This window comes from Elephantulus edwardii, unplaced genomic scaffold (genome assembly GCF_000299155.1).
Source record: "Elephantulus edwardii isolate Elephantulus edwardi_28Jun2011 unplaced genomic scaffold, EleEdw1.0 scaffold00186, whole genome shotgun sequence".
NCBI classification, from domain to species: Eukaryota; Metazoa; Chordata; class Mammalia; order Macroscelidea; family Macroscelididae; genus Elephantulus; species Elephantulus edwardii.
The window spans coordinates 646,913-664,428 of record NW_006399936.1 but is presented as its reverse complement, the minus strand read 5'-3'; the positions used below and the strand labels follow the sequence as shown (position 1 = coordinate 664,428).

The window sequence follows — 17,516 nt, the reverse complement described above, 5'->3', positions numbered from 1 at the left end:
AGGGAGTTGAGAGCAGCTCCATGGCCCTAACAATCAATTACTTCATTTTACTTGAATCCACAATCAATGCACATAGAAGAAGCAGTCAAGAAATCAAAAGATGTGTTGCATTGGGGGAAATATGCTGTTTAAACCTCTTTGAAATCCTAAAGAGCAAGGATCTTAAAGACTAAGGTGATGCCCACCTATGTTTATCATGGCTCTGTTCACAATAGCAAAGAGTTGGAAACAACCCAAGTGCCCATCAACAAGCAAATGGATAGAGAAACTGTGGTATATCCACACAATGGAATACTATGCTGCATTGAAAAACAAGGAACTCATGAATTATACAAAATGGGTGACCCTAAAGGACATTATGCTCAGTGAAATATCTCAGTCACAAAAAGACAAATATGACATAGTGCCACTGTTATAAAACAGGACTGGCATGGGGGCTGGGAGGAAACTAAGAAAAGAGGGGCTAGGTAAAGTACACGGCATTGAAACAGACGAGGGAGAAAACTGTATAAAGAAATACATGATTATGTAGTACTGGCATGACAAGAGTCCAGAATAAGAGCTGCATAGTAAAGTGGTCAGGTTGGGGGGACTGTATATCAATGGAAGAACTTTTTTCCCCAAAGAAAAAAAGCGATGCAACAATGAACAATTGGAAACCCAAGTTCTTTATAAACTTTCATTAACATCTCAATTTAAAAAAAGAAGAAAAAAACTATCTTTAGAAGAAGAAAAAAAAGACTAAAGTGGACCTGGATCAAGCCAAGGTACTTCCCACTGCTTCACATGCATATGACAGTTGAAAAATGGAGAAGGTAAAAAAATAATGCCTTTGAATTGCGGTGTTGGCAAAGAGCGTTGAATATACCATGGACATTCAAAAGAACAAACAAATTTGCCATGGACAAAGTGCAATGAGGGAGATACCTAGAAACGAGGATGATGAGACTTCATCTCAAAACCTTGTTTGTGAAAGTTACTACTGAGAAGTTTCGGAACCTGCCTTTCCCCAACTCAGATTTGACTGGGGAGACTATTGGCAAACAGCATGACTTATAATGAAATATAAAGGGACAAACAAATATAACTGAAAGAGGAAAGTCTTCCTCCCCTGCCAAAGCTCTCCGACAACTCCATGGATTCTTTCCTTTTTTACACTCTAGGTCACTCAACATCTACTAGTGCATCTGAATACGGGTGCATAGTGATGTCCTTAGGAAGTGATCAGATTATGACATAATTTTAATCTTTACATGGTGGCGTATCAGTCAGCTTGACTTGGTGCGATACTAATGAATCTGGGTTTATTATTTATGTCATCAGGTGTGCGACTCCATAGAGTCCCAGCTTGGTTCTTTTCCAGCATCTCCTCTTGAAGTTGCACCTGGCTTTATTGCCAGTTTTCATTCTAATCTATCAAAGAATGGGACGGTTCTGCTTTTGTTTCTTGGCCAGGAACCTCTTGATGCTGAAAGTCTCAGGAGAAGACGCAGAGAGATGATGGATGGGGTGGCACTCATCACTGCGGCTCAGGAGAGAGAACTTCAGGGATTCTTGGAGCTGCTAGGAGAGATTTTGAGACCGTTAGCTGGATACGCAGCGCCCTCTTATGGTAATAATTTGCACCTGCGAATAAGCCTACAGCCCAAGGCAGAGCTTTTCCTAAATTTTAAGAGCTGTTCTGTTCCATTAGCCACGTAAGGAAATATAATACTGTGACGTTATGTTTTAAGATCTTGCAAGGAATATGGTCTACAAGGATCCAGAGAAACCAATTTCTCCCCTGGCAGTTGCTTTCGACCTAAAAAAAGACCTAGAGCACAGAGCGATGGAAACGACTCATTGGTAAGTTTTTCAATTTTGAACTCAAGAGGGCAGCCCAGACTGGAAATCTCCACGAACATTTAAAAAAAAAAAAAAAGATAAAAATTTATTGTCTTACCTTTCTGGGAAGCAGATACGTGCAGTAGCGTCACCAGGTTGGAAACAGGGTGCTAGTAAACAGTGTTCCTTCCAGAAGATTTAGGGAAGAATCTGTGTGCTTGCCTTTTTAAGCTTCTAGAGTAGAGGAAGAATGTCTCCACCCCCCTCAGTCCTGACCCCACCCCCACCCCCAGGCCTGGCCATTCCTTGAGGAGGCCTGACAATGTCTTGATAAAGCCTGACCATATCCTGATAAAGTAACTAGCTAACCCAATCCTTACAAGGCCCTAGGCCTGACCACATCCTGACAGAACCTCTGGCCACCAAATTCCTGAGCAAACTGTCATCCCCTCTAAATCTCCCTAACAGCCCCTATAAAAGGATATAGAAGGAAACTGCTTTTGTCTGCCTGCATGCCGTTCTGATCTCAGCAAGCGATAATCTGGCATCTCTCTCTGACCACTTAAGAAAGCCTGCTTGTTTCTTGGGACCAGCTTCTCCCCGCCTTCTCTCTCTCTCTCCCCCTCCTTCTCTCTTCCCCCCCCCCAATCTCTCCCTTCCTCCCTGTTTCTGTCTCTCTGTCACTTTTCTATCTAACACAGAGGAAGCCTATTGTCTTTGGCTTAATCACCATTCGTGTTCTTTGAAAACCAGCAACTTGACATCTACTTTTCTCTCTGAATTTTGTTTCCACTCTTATATCTCTTTTCCTCTTTCTTTCTTCCATTCTTTTACCCCTCCCTCCTCTCCTTTGTTCTCACTAATCTCTCAGATCTCCTTCTCCCACTCCCATCCTGAGTCTTTTTAAACTCCCCTAAGTCTGAACATTAGCATACAAATTCAAATCAAAGAATCAGTAACAGGGAGAAAACTGAAAATCGCATACTGCCAAAGCACTCTGGTGACTCAGTACATAAAGTGCTGGGCTGCTGATCCATCAGCCCACTCCATGGAGGGAAACTGGAGCCGTTTCCTCCCTTAAAACTTACAGCCTCTTCCATCACGAATATCACAGAAATAACAAAGACATACATTTTAAGAAGAACATTTCAAAGTAATAGTTTACCACTGTAACTTGAGAACTTTAAAAAAGAAGACAAAAGCCCAGAGTTACTGGAAGAATGGGAAACCTTTAGAGCAGAGAGCAGAAAATAATTTAAATAGAGGTGAAAGAAACAATAGGGAATCCACAAAATCAGAGGTTTATTACTTGTTTTGGTGTTGTTTTTTTTTTAAGGTCAACGAAATCGACAAACTTTTAGCTAGATTAACAAAGAGGAAAAAATGCAAACATCTGAAATTGTAGAAATAAAAATTACTCTAAAGGAACACTATGAATGGCTGGTTACCAACACATTAGTTAGTTTACAGGAAATTAATACATTAAGGCCGTACAGTAACTTGATTAGAGAGATCAGAGACAGACAGGGAGATAGGAGTCAGGGAATAAAATGTACATTCCATAACTCCCAAGAATTTCTGAAAATAATTCACACTTACAATTGCTTGCACTCATGAAACACTTGATAAAACAGTGATGACCACAGACCTATTAATTATCACTGCTGCTGGTATAAGCCTGCATTTCATCCACATTTCATGATGATTTAGCATGCAGCCCCTACACCCACTTTACTCCCAGAATAAGAAATCGGGAGGGCGGCGGAAATAGTGGTTGGTGTACTAGCTAAACAAACCATCAATAGGTGTAGCACTTTGTGCATTCCAAGAGATTGAAGTGTTGACTCTTCTGGAAAGGCCAATCATTAATTCCAGTCTCCTGATGACCCAGCCCATCTGTCAACAGGTTCTCTCTGAAGAACATAAACTCTGACCTACTTCTTTCTTCAAATATATGACTTCCCTTTGTGCATGAGAGGCAAAATGTATAGGACCTATAACCCAGTTCCTGTTTTCAAGGAAATATTCACTTTGTGCATGCGTACACAGAGGAAAATGTGTACAAATATACGCGCGCGCACACACTCCAGCCTCTGTTCTTTCCCCTACCCTACACTGCTTGAAGAGAGGCTTTATTTAGTTCCTTTTTCTCGCATCTGAAATGCTAAGGGAGGAGAAGGGGCCAGATCCCCACGCCCCCACCACTCTGAGGGGCTGAGAGGGTTGTAAGGTACCAAGTTTGTTGCCACTTTTCAAACATCACTTCCCTTGGTTGCTGCTGCAGGTGACAGACCTCATATTCCAGTGACCGGACACTGGGCAAAGCTGACCAGGTCCTGCTTGGTTGTGCATGATGATGTTGTTGTTGTTGTTGTTGTTGTTGTTAGGTGCCATCTAGTCGGTTGTAGCTCGTAACAACGCTGTGCACACCATCAGGACATTGCATAGTCCCACCCACCTTCTCCATCACTGCTCAGCTTACACTCATCATTGCACCCACTGTATCAGTCCGCCTCCTTATACATATCCTCCTTTTCCACGGACATTCTTGTTTAGCATGCATGAGAACCCTGATAACACCTGCGAAGGAGATAAGACAAAGTCTTGCCATTCACCTTACCATATTAGGGGACCACCCCTTTGCTACCTCCATCACTCCTCCCCTGCCCCCTTCTTCATTTGAACTCTCTTCTCCTGGGTTGAGCCATTCTATCTCGACAGTAAAAACATTCTTTGTACAATGTTTACCCTGAAAGCAGTAAGAGCTATACCCGGACCCGCATTGGCTGCCAGATCTGTTTACATAAGGAGAGAAGGAGCCAAGATGGATGACTCTGTGGCTTGGGGCCCAGATTAAAAGCATAACCAAAGTTCAGAGCCTTGAGCCCAGCCTCCTTGTTTCTAGGCTACGCGGTTTGGAGGCAGGACGGAGGAGGTTTTACACAGGGAGGCCTGTTTACTTGGCTGGAGAGATGTTTGCACAGGGCGGGCGCTGGCAGCAGGCATGTGGCTGTTCTCTGGCTGAGCAGAGGAGCATTTAAAGGTCAGGCTCTCTGTGCCAGGACCTGTGGGGACAGACAACATTGTGTCTGAGATGCTCTTCAGATGGTAGGACTAATTTTGACAATTTGGTAAAATTTCTTAAAGCATTGGTTTTTTGTTTGTTTGTTTGTTGAGGTGGGGTGGGGGGTTTCCCTTTCATTCAAATTGAAACCATATTCATTTACAAGACATCACTCTTAGTTCTATTTTGCAAAATAGTGAGAAATGCAGTTTTATTCATTTAGAGAATGTCAGCGATTGGTGCCAATGAGGTACTCTGTACTTTATAAGGCATTACCATCTCCTTATCCTACAGAGGGCTTGGTGGTAAGGAATTGCGCCTCCAATGCAAAGGTAAGTGGTTCAAATCCACCAGCTGCTCCACAAGAGAAAGATGGGCATTTGCCTCTGAAAACCACTGAAGGGTCAGCGATGGGTTGGTTCCAACTCTACGGTGCACCACAACAACAACAACATGGCACGTATAAGGATTTGTGACTTCCACAACATCACACTGCCAACAAGAGGCAGAAGTCAGGAGGGACTGACTCCAAATTTTATGTTCTTCCTGTTTTGTTCTCTCTTACGCCTTCCTCTTTCTAGAGCACCTAATTTTTAGAAGGTAAAATGAGGTGTGCAGACAGCTTGTTACAATATGCAACTGACTTGCAAATGGCTTCTGGGAAAAAGCCACAGAGCACAGTGCCAAGGCTGTCTGTCAAGGAGGATAAACAGTAGAGCATTCACTGTGCTCCAAGTCAAGTTCAAGTGGAAATCCTATGGACCAACCTAGAGAAAACCACATGAGACAAATGTTAGATCACTTGCTGGAATAGTGGAAGCAAGGGGAGCTACAGACTCCCTTTCTTCCTAGTTCTTTTGCTTCTGTCTCCTCCTGGATTTACTGCATTCAAACCTTTACAGACTGACCAGAAGTCAAGGCCCACATTTCTATTCTTGCCCTAGCTATTTCTTCCAAGTTCTTAATCTTCCCTTTTAAAACTCAAAGCACTAAACCCATACAGCAGGTGACATTTCCTATTTATCCCTCCATGTTCTGTCCCTTATTTCTAATTCCATTGCTCAGGCTAAATTACTTTAACCTATAAGGTGAGCCTGATTTGCTATGCATCTGAGAGCTGGACGATGGTTAAGTATGACAGGACAAAAATCAATGCCTTGGAGTTGCGGTGTTGAAAGAATATTGAATAGTTCATGGACTGCAAAAAAGAACAAACAGATATGTCATGAAGAAAGCACACCAAGGATGGCTGGCGTTTCCCACAAATCAAGTGGAACCTGAGGAGGGTTAACTGGATTTGAGCCCCAACCAAGGGACCCTAGCAAAAGAGGTTGTACTATGCCTTATTAAGGAAAAGTTAGACCAGGACTGGACAATGTGCAAGCTTCTAGAGAGATTAAGAAAATTTTATATTTGCCTTCCCTGAGCTGATACTGGGAGGCTTAGTGTCAGGTGCACGTGGCCTCAGGCTTCCTGAGGAGCCGCAGGTATGGAGGGATGGATCCAGGTGCTTGTGGCGTTCTATTTGCCCCAAGTGGGGGTTGGCAGAGCAGACTTGCCAGATGAGCTGGGGGTGTCTGGTCCAGAGTTTGCCAGCATTTGGGTGTGCCAGATAATGGTAAGATACCTAGGGCTCTCGGGTCACAGTTTTTCATTGTTTTTGTTCAAACATTCCTCGAGGTCATAGAGCGTTGTTGTGTCCACTTGCCGTACAGCAGTAACTAGTGGTTTCTGTGAGGCTGAACACTGTGATGCAGATGTGTCAAATGCGTTAATGGTTGGTTACACATGGTGTACAGTGTTGGGTGAAACTCCCCGATTAAAACAAGCTTGGAAGCAGGAGCAGCACTTTCTATTCCACCTCTGCTCTTGCCCGTCTGTTATTCACTCACCCACCACATTTCTGTTAGTTTGTCATGCACTGGTAGCTTCTGTGTAGCTGTGATGCTGAAAGCTATGTGGCGGGCATTAAAAACACCAGCAAGAGGCAGTCATGGTGAACCAATTTCAGCAGAACCTCCAGAATAAAAGAGACTAGGAAGCAGCAGTTACTTTTGAAATAATCGGTCAATGAAGCAGCAGCGAAGCATGGCTAGCAGCAGAACGTTGCCTGATACAACACTGGGAGATGGCCTCACACGTTGGCACTCAAAATACAACTAGAGCAGATCTGCCTTCCTAAAGTAGCATTAAGTCTACCTTGATGCCACTCATAGAGTAAAATTTTCCAGACCTTTATGTATTGGTGGCTTTTGCTTGATGATGTGATATGTCTCAAATTGGAACTTAAACCTAAGCTCCATTTTATTTTCCTTTTTACTCTCATTAAGTGTATTTTTTTAGCATGTGGGAAGAGGAGATTAGGCAATCTCTTTTTGTGTGTTTTTTAATGCAACATATATATTTTTTACAGTATATTCTTCCCATTTAATTTTTCCCCATTCATTCATTCATTATTGCACATTTTCCTCCCTATCCACCCTTCCCCCAGTTCACTTTTCTCTTTGAAAAGAAAAAAAAAAATAATTCTTTCATTGTTATACAATCCCCCCTCAAAGGTATTCTCTTAAGTCATCTATAGAGTAGACAGTTCCACAGAGGACAGTCTCTTGTCTAGTCTGGCAGAACTCGCTGGCTACTCTGCCTAATTCTGTACTTCCACCACTGTTTGATGCCCTACTTTTTTGATACTGGCTGAGTCCTGATTTTGCTTAAGTTCTCACCTGCCATACAGCTCACAGGTACCATATCTCCAGTAGAGAATACGTCTTAACAAGTCACAGCTATTGCCTTCCTATGCCTCTGAATGTCCTCAGTATATGAATGTGACCAAAGAAGAATTGATGCTGCCAATCAGCCCAGTTGTAAGAAGCTTTGTTTTCTTGATGTTGAGTTTCAATCTACAGGGAGGACTGCAGTCCTTGATCTTCTGCAGCAAATGCCTCAGGTCCCCCTCAGTTTTGGCAAGCAAGGTTGTGTCATCTGCATAATGCAGGTTGTTGATGAGTCTTCTTCCAATCCTGGTAATGCATTCTTTCTCATAGAGCCCAGCCTCCCAGATGATCTGTTCCGTGTATAGATAGAAAAGGAATAGAGATAATATGCATCCCTGGCATGCAACTTTTCTGATTTTGAACCATGCAGTGTTTCCTTGCTGTTTTGATGGCTGCCTCCTGGTCCAAGTATAGGTTTCACGTAAGCACAATTTAATGTTCTGGGATTCCCGTTCTTCTCAGAGTCAGCCACAGTTTGTTGTGATACACACACAGTCGAACCCCTTTGCATAGTTAATGAAACACAGATAGACATTCCTCTGGCACTCTGCTTTCAGCTAAGATCCATCTAACATTGGCTATAATATCTTAGGGCCACGGCCTCTTTTAAACCCAGCCTCCACATCTGCCAGTTCTCTGTTGATGTGCTGTTCCAGTCGTTTTTGGATAATTTTCAGCAGGATCTTGCTTGCATGTGATATTAATGATATTGCCTGATAATTTCCACACTCTGTCAGGTCACCTTCTTTTGGAATGGGAACAAATATGATCTCTTCCAGTCAGTTGGCCTGGTGGTTGAGTACACACACATACATATACTATATATATGTATATATTTGTTGCCATGTACAGTCAAGTCAGAATTGACTTCTATTTGACCCTCTAGCAGTTTTTCAGAGGCTGTAAATCACAAGGGAGAGGATTGCCCATCTGTCTCCCAAAGAGCAACTGGTAGATTTGAACCATTTGTCTTTAGGTTGGCAGCGCAATTCCTTACAACTCAGCCACAGGAGCCTTCTACATATGTATATATAAATGTCTTATATGAAGGAAGCCTGGTGATGCAGGAGTCAGAGGTTAAGGCTGCTAACGACTGGGTCTACAATTCAAACCTACCAGTGGTTAAGCAGAAAAGAGATGTGATAGTTTGCATCCATAAGCAACCGAATCTCAATCTCTTCTCTATCATGGTACTCCCAAAATAGGGAGTTATAGAGGCTAATTTTCCTTCATTGTGCAAATGTTTTCAATGATGCTGGAATAGCTTTTTAGTCTTCAAATATTTTCCTAACTTTTCAAGTCTGAGGAGTCACGCAACCAACCTACTAAAGTCAACGGTTAACATGTATTTGCATTGAAATTTAGAACATATTTATCCACTAAAGTCTCCTAGTTACCCTTTTAAGACTTTTTTTAAAAGCCTAACCCATTACTGAGGAGTTAATTCCAATTCTGGGTAACCCCATAGGTTACAGGGTAGAACTGTCCACAGGATTTTCTTGGCTGTAGTCTCAATGAAGGAGACCTGTATGAACAATTAAATGGTCGAGTGTTAACGGAAAGATTGGCAGTGAGACTCCGTGGGAGAAAGACCTCATGATTTGCCTAGAAAACCATACAGAGCTGTTCTCTGTACCCTGGACTTGTTATGACTCATATATTTATTTCCCTGCTGAATCTTAAGGTAAGCATATGCCAGACCTTTTCTTGCAACAGGTAGGTTCAAGTCATGCGATGAGGACAAGCCCTTCAAAGAAGGTGCAAAGTTATTCCTGCTTTAATCTACGGGTTCAACATAAATGCCATAATTGTTGCAGGTGTAAAAGCACTCTGAAAGTAAAAGTGCCTGTTATGACTCAGCAAATACCCTTTAAACAGCTATAATAGCATAAGCCACCTCAGCACAATGCAAAAACTTGTAACTGTCCTCTTTGTAGAAGGCCATCCTTTGTCCACAGGCAAGTGTTTGAAAATACCACCCACTCAATTGGCAGAAATCTCCAGGGTCTCAGGAGAAGCAACCAGTGAAATTTTGAGAAACCCACCACTCTGGCTTCACTTTGATCTTCCTCTGTCGACAGGCTTGTTTAAGTTCTTCTGCCACAGACATACAATTACTGAGTACCATTATTGCCGGATAATTACTATAATTACTACAAGGACAGTTGGAAATCAAATCGTCATAGGGGCTGGAGGCTGAACTGGAGCATTTACTTGTTTCCGATAAAAACCTAAGCCTTCCCTCTCATTTTTTCAGCGCCTACAAACTGAGGTCAGCAAAGATCAGAGCAGGATCATTGACCACTCAAGGTCAGCGGCGGAGACTCGGGGTTAGGGCACCGAGATCTAAAGTCCTCCTGCGGTCCTAGAGCGATCCCGGAAGCACCGCACAGTCCCGGAAGGCGAAGCTCTGACATACTTCCGGTCTTTGTGACTCATTGTGTCTGTGTCGAAGCGTCGGGAGGGCCTAGGTCTGTGTGCAGCGCCCTTCGGCCGGCCTCAACCCAAAAGTCAGCTCCCTTTTCTCGCCCAGCTCCCCCAGGCCGCTCCCGGGGCTCACGGTGAGACTTGGGTCTGGCCTCGGGGGAGGCCAGGCGGGTGCACGGGTGTTGCGTGAGGGTGGGCTGTGCAGCTGCTGCCCGGGGTCCCATCCCCGGCTTGTGAAGAGAGCCCCTGCCCCCGCCCCCGCCCCCTGCCGTGCCGGGCTGTGAGAAGCGTCTCCTGCCTCTGGACATCCTCGCCCCACCCCCGAGGCCCCACGGGTCGTGAGCGAGGATTTAGTGGCCAGCCTGGGACGGGGTGCCGCGGGAGACCTGGAATTCTCGCCCGCAGTGCCTTCAGAATCGTTTGACGTTTCTAAGTGAGCGACCCTGTTTTTCTGCTCTTGTCGCTATTTGCTTTGATTCCCGTGAGAGATTCCCCCCAGCCTGCGGTTCCTTCGGCACCTCTAGGTGTAAATGCAAAAAGAGCTCTGAGATGACACGTTTTATGATGCCGCATATGTATTTTGATCTCCTGCTTTGCCCCACCTCCACCACTGAACGGTGATTAAAGAATATATGAACCCTGGTCATTGTGATTCAGATGCAGTAAAAGTTATATACATCTAATTCTCTTTTTTCCACTTTATGAAAAAAAAATTTTTTTAAAGCTATCTGGGAGATTAGTTGGATTCCCCCATTCCCAATTTTTATTGGTTCATCTGTTTTTCTTGGAGTGCGTGAAATTGTATGGGCACTTAGGAGACTTGCTCACTAGCTGGGTAAACTTGGATAATCATCAATACAATTAACTAGATTTTTCTCAAAAAGCCCTTTAGACTTTGAAAGTACTTGATTTGGTCGATGTCATTGAAAAATTTAGCTGCAGTTTTGCCCCACATTATACTACCCCCAACCCCCTCCCTGCAGTATCTCCAGGACACAGTAAGATGCTTTGATTTTAACAAGAGTGGTTGTTTCATGGCCTGCGACCAAAGAAAGCATTTATTGTACAGGCCAGTGCTAGGCGGATTGGAGGCCTTCAGTAAATACTTGTAGACTTGAATTGTGGTAGAAGTCATTGTAACCTGCAGCAAAGTTCTGTGTACTGTATGCTAGCCTAATGTGCAGAAATAGCTTTAATGCCCAGGCATCCAAAATAAGAATTTGCCCCAGAATGTTACTCCAGTTTTGTATTGACTCTGTATTACCATGTTCTTATTCATCATTTCACCCACTTTCTTCCCATCATGAGTTTTGAAAGTCTCACATTTTATATTGCATCTAAGTACTGATATTAGTTATGTTTTATCTTACCTTTTCATTCCTAGGCAGTACCAGTATTCTTTAGATAGGTAGGTGTCTTCTAAAGATAGCTTTTAAAAAATCCATTTTAGGCTTTAAAACATTTTATAGCTCTGTTTTTTAAAAAGTTGCAGTGCTATGAGTTCATTAAACTTGCCCTGTCACACTTTGGGAGAGGTACTGTTGGAAGTACCTGTTAGAGGTGTTGGAAGAGAAAATAGTCCTTGGAATAAACTGAGCTTGTAACTCTAAGCCCTTTCTGTAAGAAAATCATTTGTATTTATTCTTGATGAGGAGTGGTTGCTGGGGATAATCTTATCTAAAACTGATCCAATGTCAGAATGCTTTCTGTTTTTCAGCTTAAAGGGAACCTAGGGGTAGTTTCATAACCCCTCCAATCCAGCCTCAATCTCCTCCCCACCCCATCCTCAGTGTGACAGATAAAGGCATCCAGGGCCAGAGAGATTAAATAACCTCAGGAATGTGAGACTTATTTGTAGAAGACTAGAGTTCAGATGTCCCTGCGGCTTCCATGTACATGATTTCTCCCATTGCTTAATTTTTTAAGCAGACTGAAAATAAAAAATTTCAGTTAGACATCTTAAATTTCTTGAAAAATACAGTAGCTTCTTATTAAAGCCCATTGCTGTAGAGTCAGTCATAGTGACCCTATAGGACAGACTAGAACTGCTTTGTAGGGTTTCCAGGATGGTGATCATTACAGAAGACTGCTATTTTCTTTGAGTCCGTGTAGTAGGTGGGGAGTTCAAACCTGCCAGCCTCTCAGTTTGCAGCCAGAGTACTTAACCACTACACCAACAAGCCTTCATAAGTAGCTCTTTCTGTACATCCACAGTTAAGTCCAACTCATAGTGACCCTCCATCAGATTTCTGAGTAAATTTTAACAGGAGCCTCTTTTTCCTCTGGATCCACAGATAAATTCAAACCATCCATCTTTTGGTTAGTAGCCCAACATTCATTCCTCTCTTTGGGTCTCATTTCATCTTCCTGTTGATTCCTACTGACTCACGGAGCATCTAAGTCTGGGCATACATCAAAGTGCCTTTTTTCTGAGTTCTCCACAATGTAGCTGAGACAGAATAAAATGTTCCCGGAAGTGGATTTGTAATGTGAGACTAGCTTCCATGCTAGTTCTATCCAGTTATCCTCTTTGAAAATCTCGCCTATTTTAAGTTTTAGATGATCTCAATTTGCAGCTCCTGCTGTGTGTCCTCACTTTCACAGTCATCCAGCTCTCCGGTGAAAATGCTGGTTAGCACATGAGGCTGCAGGCCTGCCTGACATGTCAGCTTTAATAGGTCTTCATTTTAAAAAGAATCTGTATGTGAGGAACCCTTTCCGTACCGCATGCGTTGGCTACAGAATGAGTGTGTATGGTGGTTAAAAAGACTTGCATGTAAGGAGTCTCACAGACTTAATATTAAATCCTACTTCTATCATGTACTTGTTTTGTGAGTTGAGAAAGCTATTTGATGTCAGTAAACCTCAGTTTTCATTAGGAGAATGACAGTAGCACTTACTTCCTAAGAAGGTTATAGTACTATAATACCTGGTACCTAGAAAGCACATAGTAAACATTAAGGGGCAAGTGACATTTAAATTTCACTCTGGAGGCTAAGTAGAATTTGGAAAGGCAGAATTGGAAAAGAAATCCCAGACATTGAGTCTGAGGAAAGGATAAAAGTGAAAATAAAAAGCATAGTTGGGAAATAGTGATTTGATTCCTTTTGCAGGGTGAGTAATATTCATGGAAGAGATTCATGGAAAATTGTAGCAGTAAGGAAGGATGTCAGGTAAAGCTTATCTGAAGTTGAAAAGACACAGAGGGTAAGACACAGAAGAGTTCACATTAGTTCAGTGGTGATAATTACAACATGTTTACATTAGAACTTCTGTAAGGAGTTGCACTGCCAACCCAAAGTCGTCCAGGAACCACCAGCTGCTCTGCAGAAGATGAGCAGTCTCTTCTCATGCCATTTACTGCCTCTGAAAACCCACCAGAGAGTCAGCTATAAGTCAGTTCCAACAAGACGGTGCATAAGAACAACAAAGAAATTTTCTCACTTCCCAAATCTCCTTTAAATGTATATAAAACCTTGGGTATAGTGGGGGGTTTTTAATATAATTGTTTTAACAAAGATTTATGTTTCTCATTAAAGCAAAAACAAGAGCGAGAACAACTGAGCCTCTGATGAATCTGAGATTAAAACCATTTTGCTGTGATCAAAATAGTTAAGTGAGAAATATGATTAAAAGTGCTTTGTGGAAAGGGAGCTCTGGTGGCCTAGTGGCAAGAAGCTACACTGCAATCTCAGAGGTAGGCGGTTCGAATTCACCAGATGCTCTGCTGTAGAAGGAGGGGCAATCTTCTCCTGTACCAGTCAGATCTGATTGATGGTACATACACACAAAATAATAGAAAAATGCTTTGGGGGGAGCACTAGTGGCAAGAAACTGCTGCAGTCCCGAAGGCACACAGTTGAAATCCACCAGATGCTTCACTGGAGAAGGAAGGGCAATCTCCTCCTGTGCCAGTTGGATCTGATTTGACGGTACACAACAAGAAAAAAAAAGAGAAATGCTTTGTGATTTTGTGACTCTTAGGTTAATGCATGGTGATACAGCACTAGTTGGAAAATGTGTTTCTAAAACTTCACTTTGATACTTGGTTTTGATTGCTTAAGATTTGTAAATTCAACGGGAAAATTTGCATTGTCAGTTCTACTTAATGTCTCATGCTCGGTCCTCTCCTCCAACTACATTAAATTATGCTGTTAAAATTCACCTAGTACATTTCCATTTTCTGTAGCCCTGAAGCTTGGAGAATGCTTGGAGGATATCAGAAGGGTGGAAGACAGCACAGGAAAGGAAGACTCCAGATGTAATGGGTGGATTGACACAGTGACTAGGGCAATGGGGGTAGGTGTGTTGGGAGTCAGACTGGCTCAGAATAAGGCAGGCTTCAGAGGTATTGTACACAGGGTCGCTATGAGTCACTGATGACTCAACAGCACATAACAACCACCAGTGGTTTGGAAGATTTATCCTTACCAAAAAAATCTAGAATTTTTGTTAATTGACTACAACTCAGTGACCCTGTGAACCACAGATTAGAAATTTCCTCCATCCTGCACCACCTTGAAAATCTCTTTATGCTGGAGCCTATTTTGACAGTCACTGTGTTTCATTGAAGATCGTCTTCTTTCGCTAACCTCCTTTTCCCAGATGAGGTCTTTTTCCAAGGACTGGTACCTCCTGGCAACCTACAGCAAGTGCGTGAAATGAAATCTTGCCCCTAACAAACGTTGCACCAAGGCAGATTTGTTTCTTCTTTTGACAGTCCATGGTGTAATCAGTACTCTTCATCAACACCACAAATCATTGTCCACCTTTGATATGCATAGGAAGAAATTGACAATATCATGCTGTGGTTCAGATGCACTGTAGTCTTTAAGCTGACTTCCTAGCTCTCTGGCACTTTAAAAGTGACCCTTAACAGCTTATTATTTCCCCAGCACAACACGCCTTTTGACTTCCTGACCATTTCTGCCATGAGTGTTGATTGTGGATCCAAGTAAAATGCAGTTGTTGACAATGTCAGTCTTTCCTTCATCTATCATGATACTGTCTGTTGGTCAAATCCTATAAGGAATTTTGTTTTCTTGATACTGAGATGTAATGCATATTGAAGGTCGTAGTCATTGATCTTGAGTAAGAAAACATGCATAAAGATGAATTTTTAAAAAGAAAATAAAGGGAGGAAGGAGGCTTAATCATAGGGTCACACAATTTAATGGGTGGAGGGAGGGGTGGGTAAAGGAAACAGGAAAGATCCAGTGTGAAAAATAATGTATACGAATTTTGTAAACCAGTATAAAATTAAAAATAATAATAAAATGTTGTTATGTGCAATGGAGTCAGAACCAACTCATGACTGACCCTCCACTGGATTTTTAGAGACTTCTTCCTGCAAAACAACTTGTGGATTCACTTTGGATTGGGAACATAGCTCCTTACCACTAGGCCAGCAGAGCTCAGTAATAAAAATGACAAGCTGCTACATTAGCACGTCCCAGAGCTTTAAATTTGGCTTGAATGTTGACTCCTTTAGGTACTTGATGCCAGTTACATTACTTAAACTTTCTAAATTTCAGTTACATCATCTATAAAATGGTATTAAGAGTTTTTTCTAACTGGCAGTGTTGTGACAATGAAATAAGATAGTGTGTATGCTGTAAGCCTGGTGCCTGGGACACCACTGTGACTGCTGTCAGCAGGCAAATACATGTACTGCAAATGCATGGCTTTAGGACCTGCTGTCTGCCTGGAGCTAAGGTGCTCTGAGTCAGGGCAGACACCCTGTGAGTAGACTTAACTGTTTGCTGTTGCTGTTTGCAAACCTTAGTATTTAAAGTGACAATGCAAGCGATACGACTCATAATTTCTTTTCTTTAGAATTCAGGGTCACTCTTAGTGATTCACCTTGGTGTCTAGCTTTGTATGACGTATTAGCAGTACAGGTTACTTTTTACAGCAGGAATAATCTTCTGGTTTTTATACTTCTATTAGTCACAGGAAAGAATATCATAAAGCATCTCCCAGGACAGAAAGGAGAGCACAGCCCCTTTTGGATCAATTCTGAATGATGACTGCTGAATCTCGGGAAGCTGCAGGTCTGTCGCCCCAGGCCACGCCAGAGAAAGAAGGAATAGTAATAGTGAAGGTAGAAGAGGAAGATGAGGAAGACCACATGTGGGGGCAGGATTCCAGCTTACAGGAAACACCTCCCCCTGACCCAGAGGTCTTTCGCCAACGCTTCAGGCACTTCTGTTACCAGAACACTTTTGGACCTCGAGAAGCTCTCAGTCGGCTCAAGGAGCTCTGTCATCAGTGGCTCCGACCAGAGATAAACACCAAGGAACAGATCCTAGAGCTGCTGGTGCTGGAGCAGTTCCTTTCCATTCTGCCAAAGGAGCTCCAAGTCTGGCTGCAGGAATACCGGCCTGATAGTGGAGAGGAGGCCGTGACCCTGCTGGAGGATTTGGAGCTTGATTTATCAGGACAGCAGGTAAGAAGAGTGGAAAGCTCTTGTGTGAACAGTGTTGTGGACAGTGATACTGGAACAGGGAGAAAGTGACTAATGTTGTATATTCTCCCTGCTTCCGTCGTATATTAAAATATTGTATATTAAAATATATAATTCCCTATCCTTTCACACTTCCACCATCAACTGCTATTCTTATGTTGTCATCTTAACATTTTAATGTCTACTTTGAGAAGCTGTTTGCTCAAAGGCCTAACATGTCTGTCCCTAGGTGCCAGGTCAAGTTCATGGACCTGAGATGCTTGCAAGGGGGATAGTGCCTCTGGATCCAGGACAGGAGTCTTCCAGCTTTGACCTTCATCCTGAAGCCACCCAGTCACATTTCAAACATTCATCTCGGAAACCCCGCCTCTTACAATCACGGGGTAAGGAGCAAGATTTCATTTGAAGGGAAAGAAGGTATTTGCATTGGTTGCAGTGTGATTAAACTCTCCAGGATGAGATTGTCCCCTGGCTCTGTTGCTGAGTGCACATGATGAAAAAGCATCCTTATATGTGATTGTCATTATTCCTCAGTGTTTGTTAATAGAACTTGAACATCACTCTCAGGAGTTAAGTTATTAAAATGGGACATAGGGTATGTTTAATGATATTGGTGGGCATCACATTATTTATTGAATAGTTAGCATTCTCAATATCTAGCAGATTTTTAACAGGAGTTTGTGTATTGTTTCTAGACTGGTTTTTTAAATGTTCCAGTGTATTTTGAAGTCTCTTTAAAAGGCTCATAAATCTTTAAAACCAATTTTATTTAAAGTACATAAAAATACTGTATAATATCTCTTTGAAAGGGAAGAGTTCAAAAGATGAAAAGAAAAATTTTGGTTGGTTTTTTTTTCTTTTTGGTAAGTGATTTTCTTTATTATTATTAAATTTTATTAGTTTTAATGAACATTCACAGAGATTTTGGGTTTTCATTCATTCATTGTTGCACTGTTTTCTC

General features: G+C 42.3%; 1 protein-coding gene across 1 annotated transcript in view; it reads left to right on the top strand.

Moving 5' to 3' along the window:
• The first annotated feature begins 16,111 nt into the window (after window positions 1–16,111).
• The window catches only part of ZKSCAN1 (zinc finger with KRAB and SCAN domains 1), a 9,579-nt gene continuing 8,174 nt past the window's right edge, over window positions 16,112–17,516 (top strand). Inside the window, exons 1-2 of the mRNA XM_006896496.1 lie at window positions 16,112–16,537; window positions 16,785–16,938. Coding sequence (XP_006896558.1) covers window positions 16,112–16,537; window positions 16,785–16,938 — 580 coding nt within the window. The remainder of the gene's footprint in view (window positions 16,538–16,784; window positions 16,939–17,516) is intronic.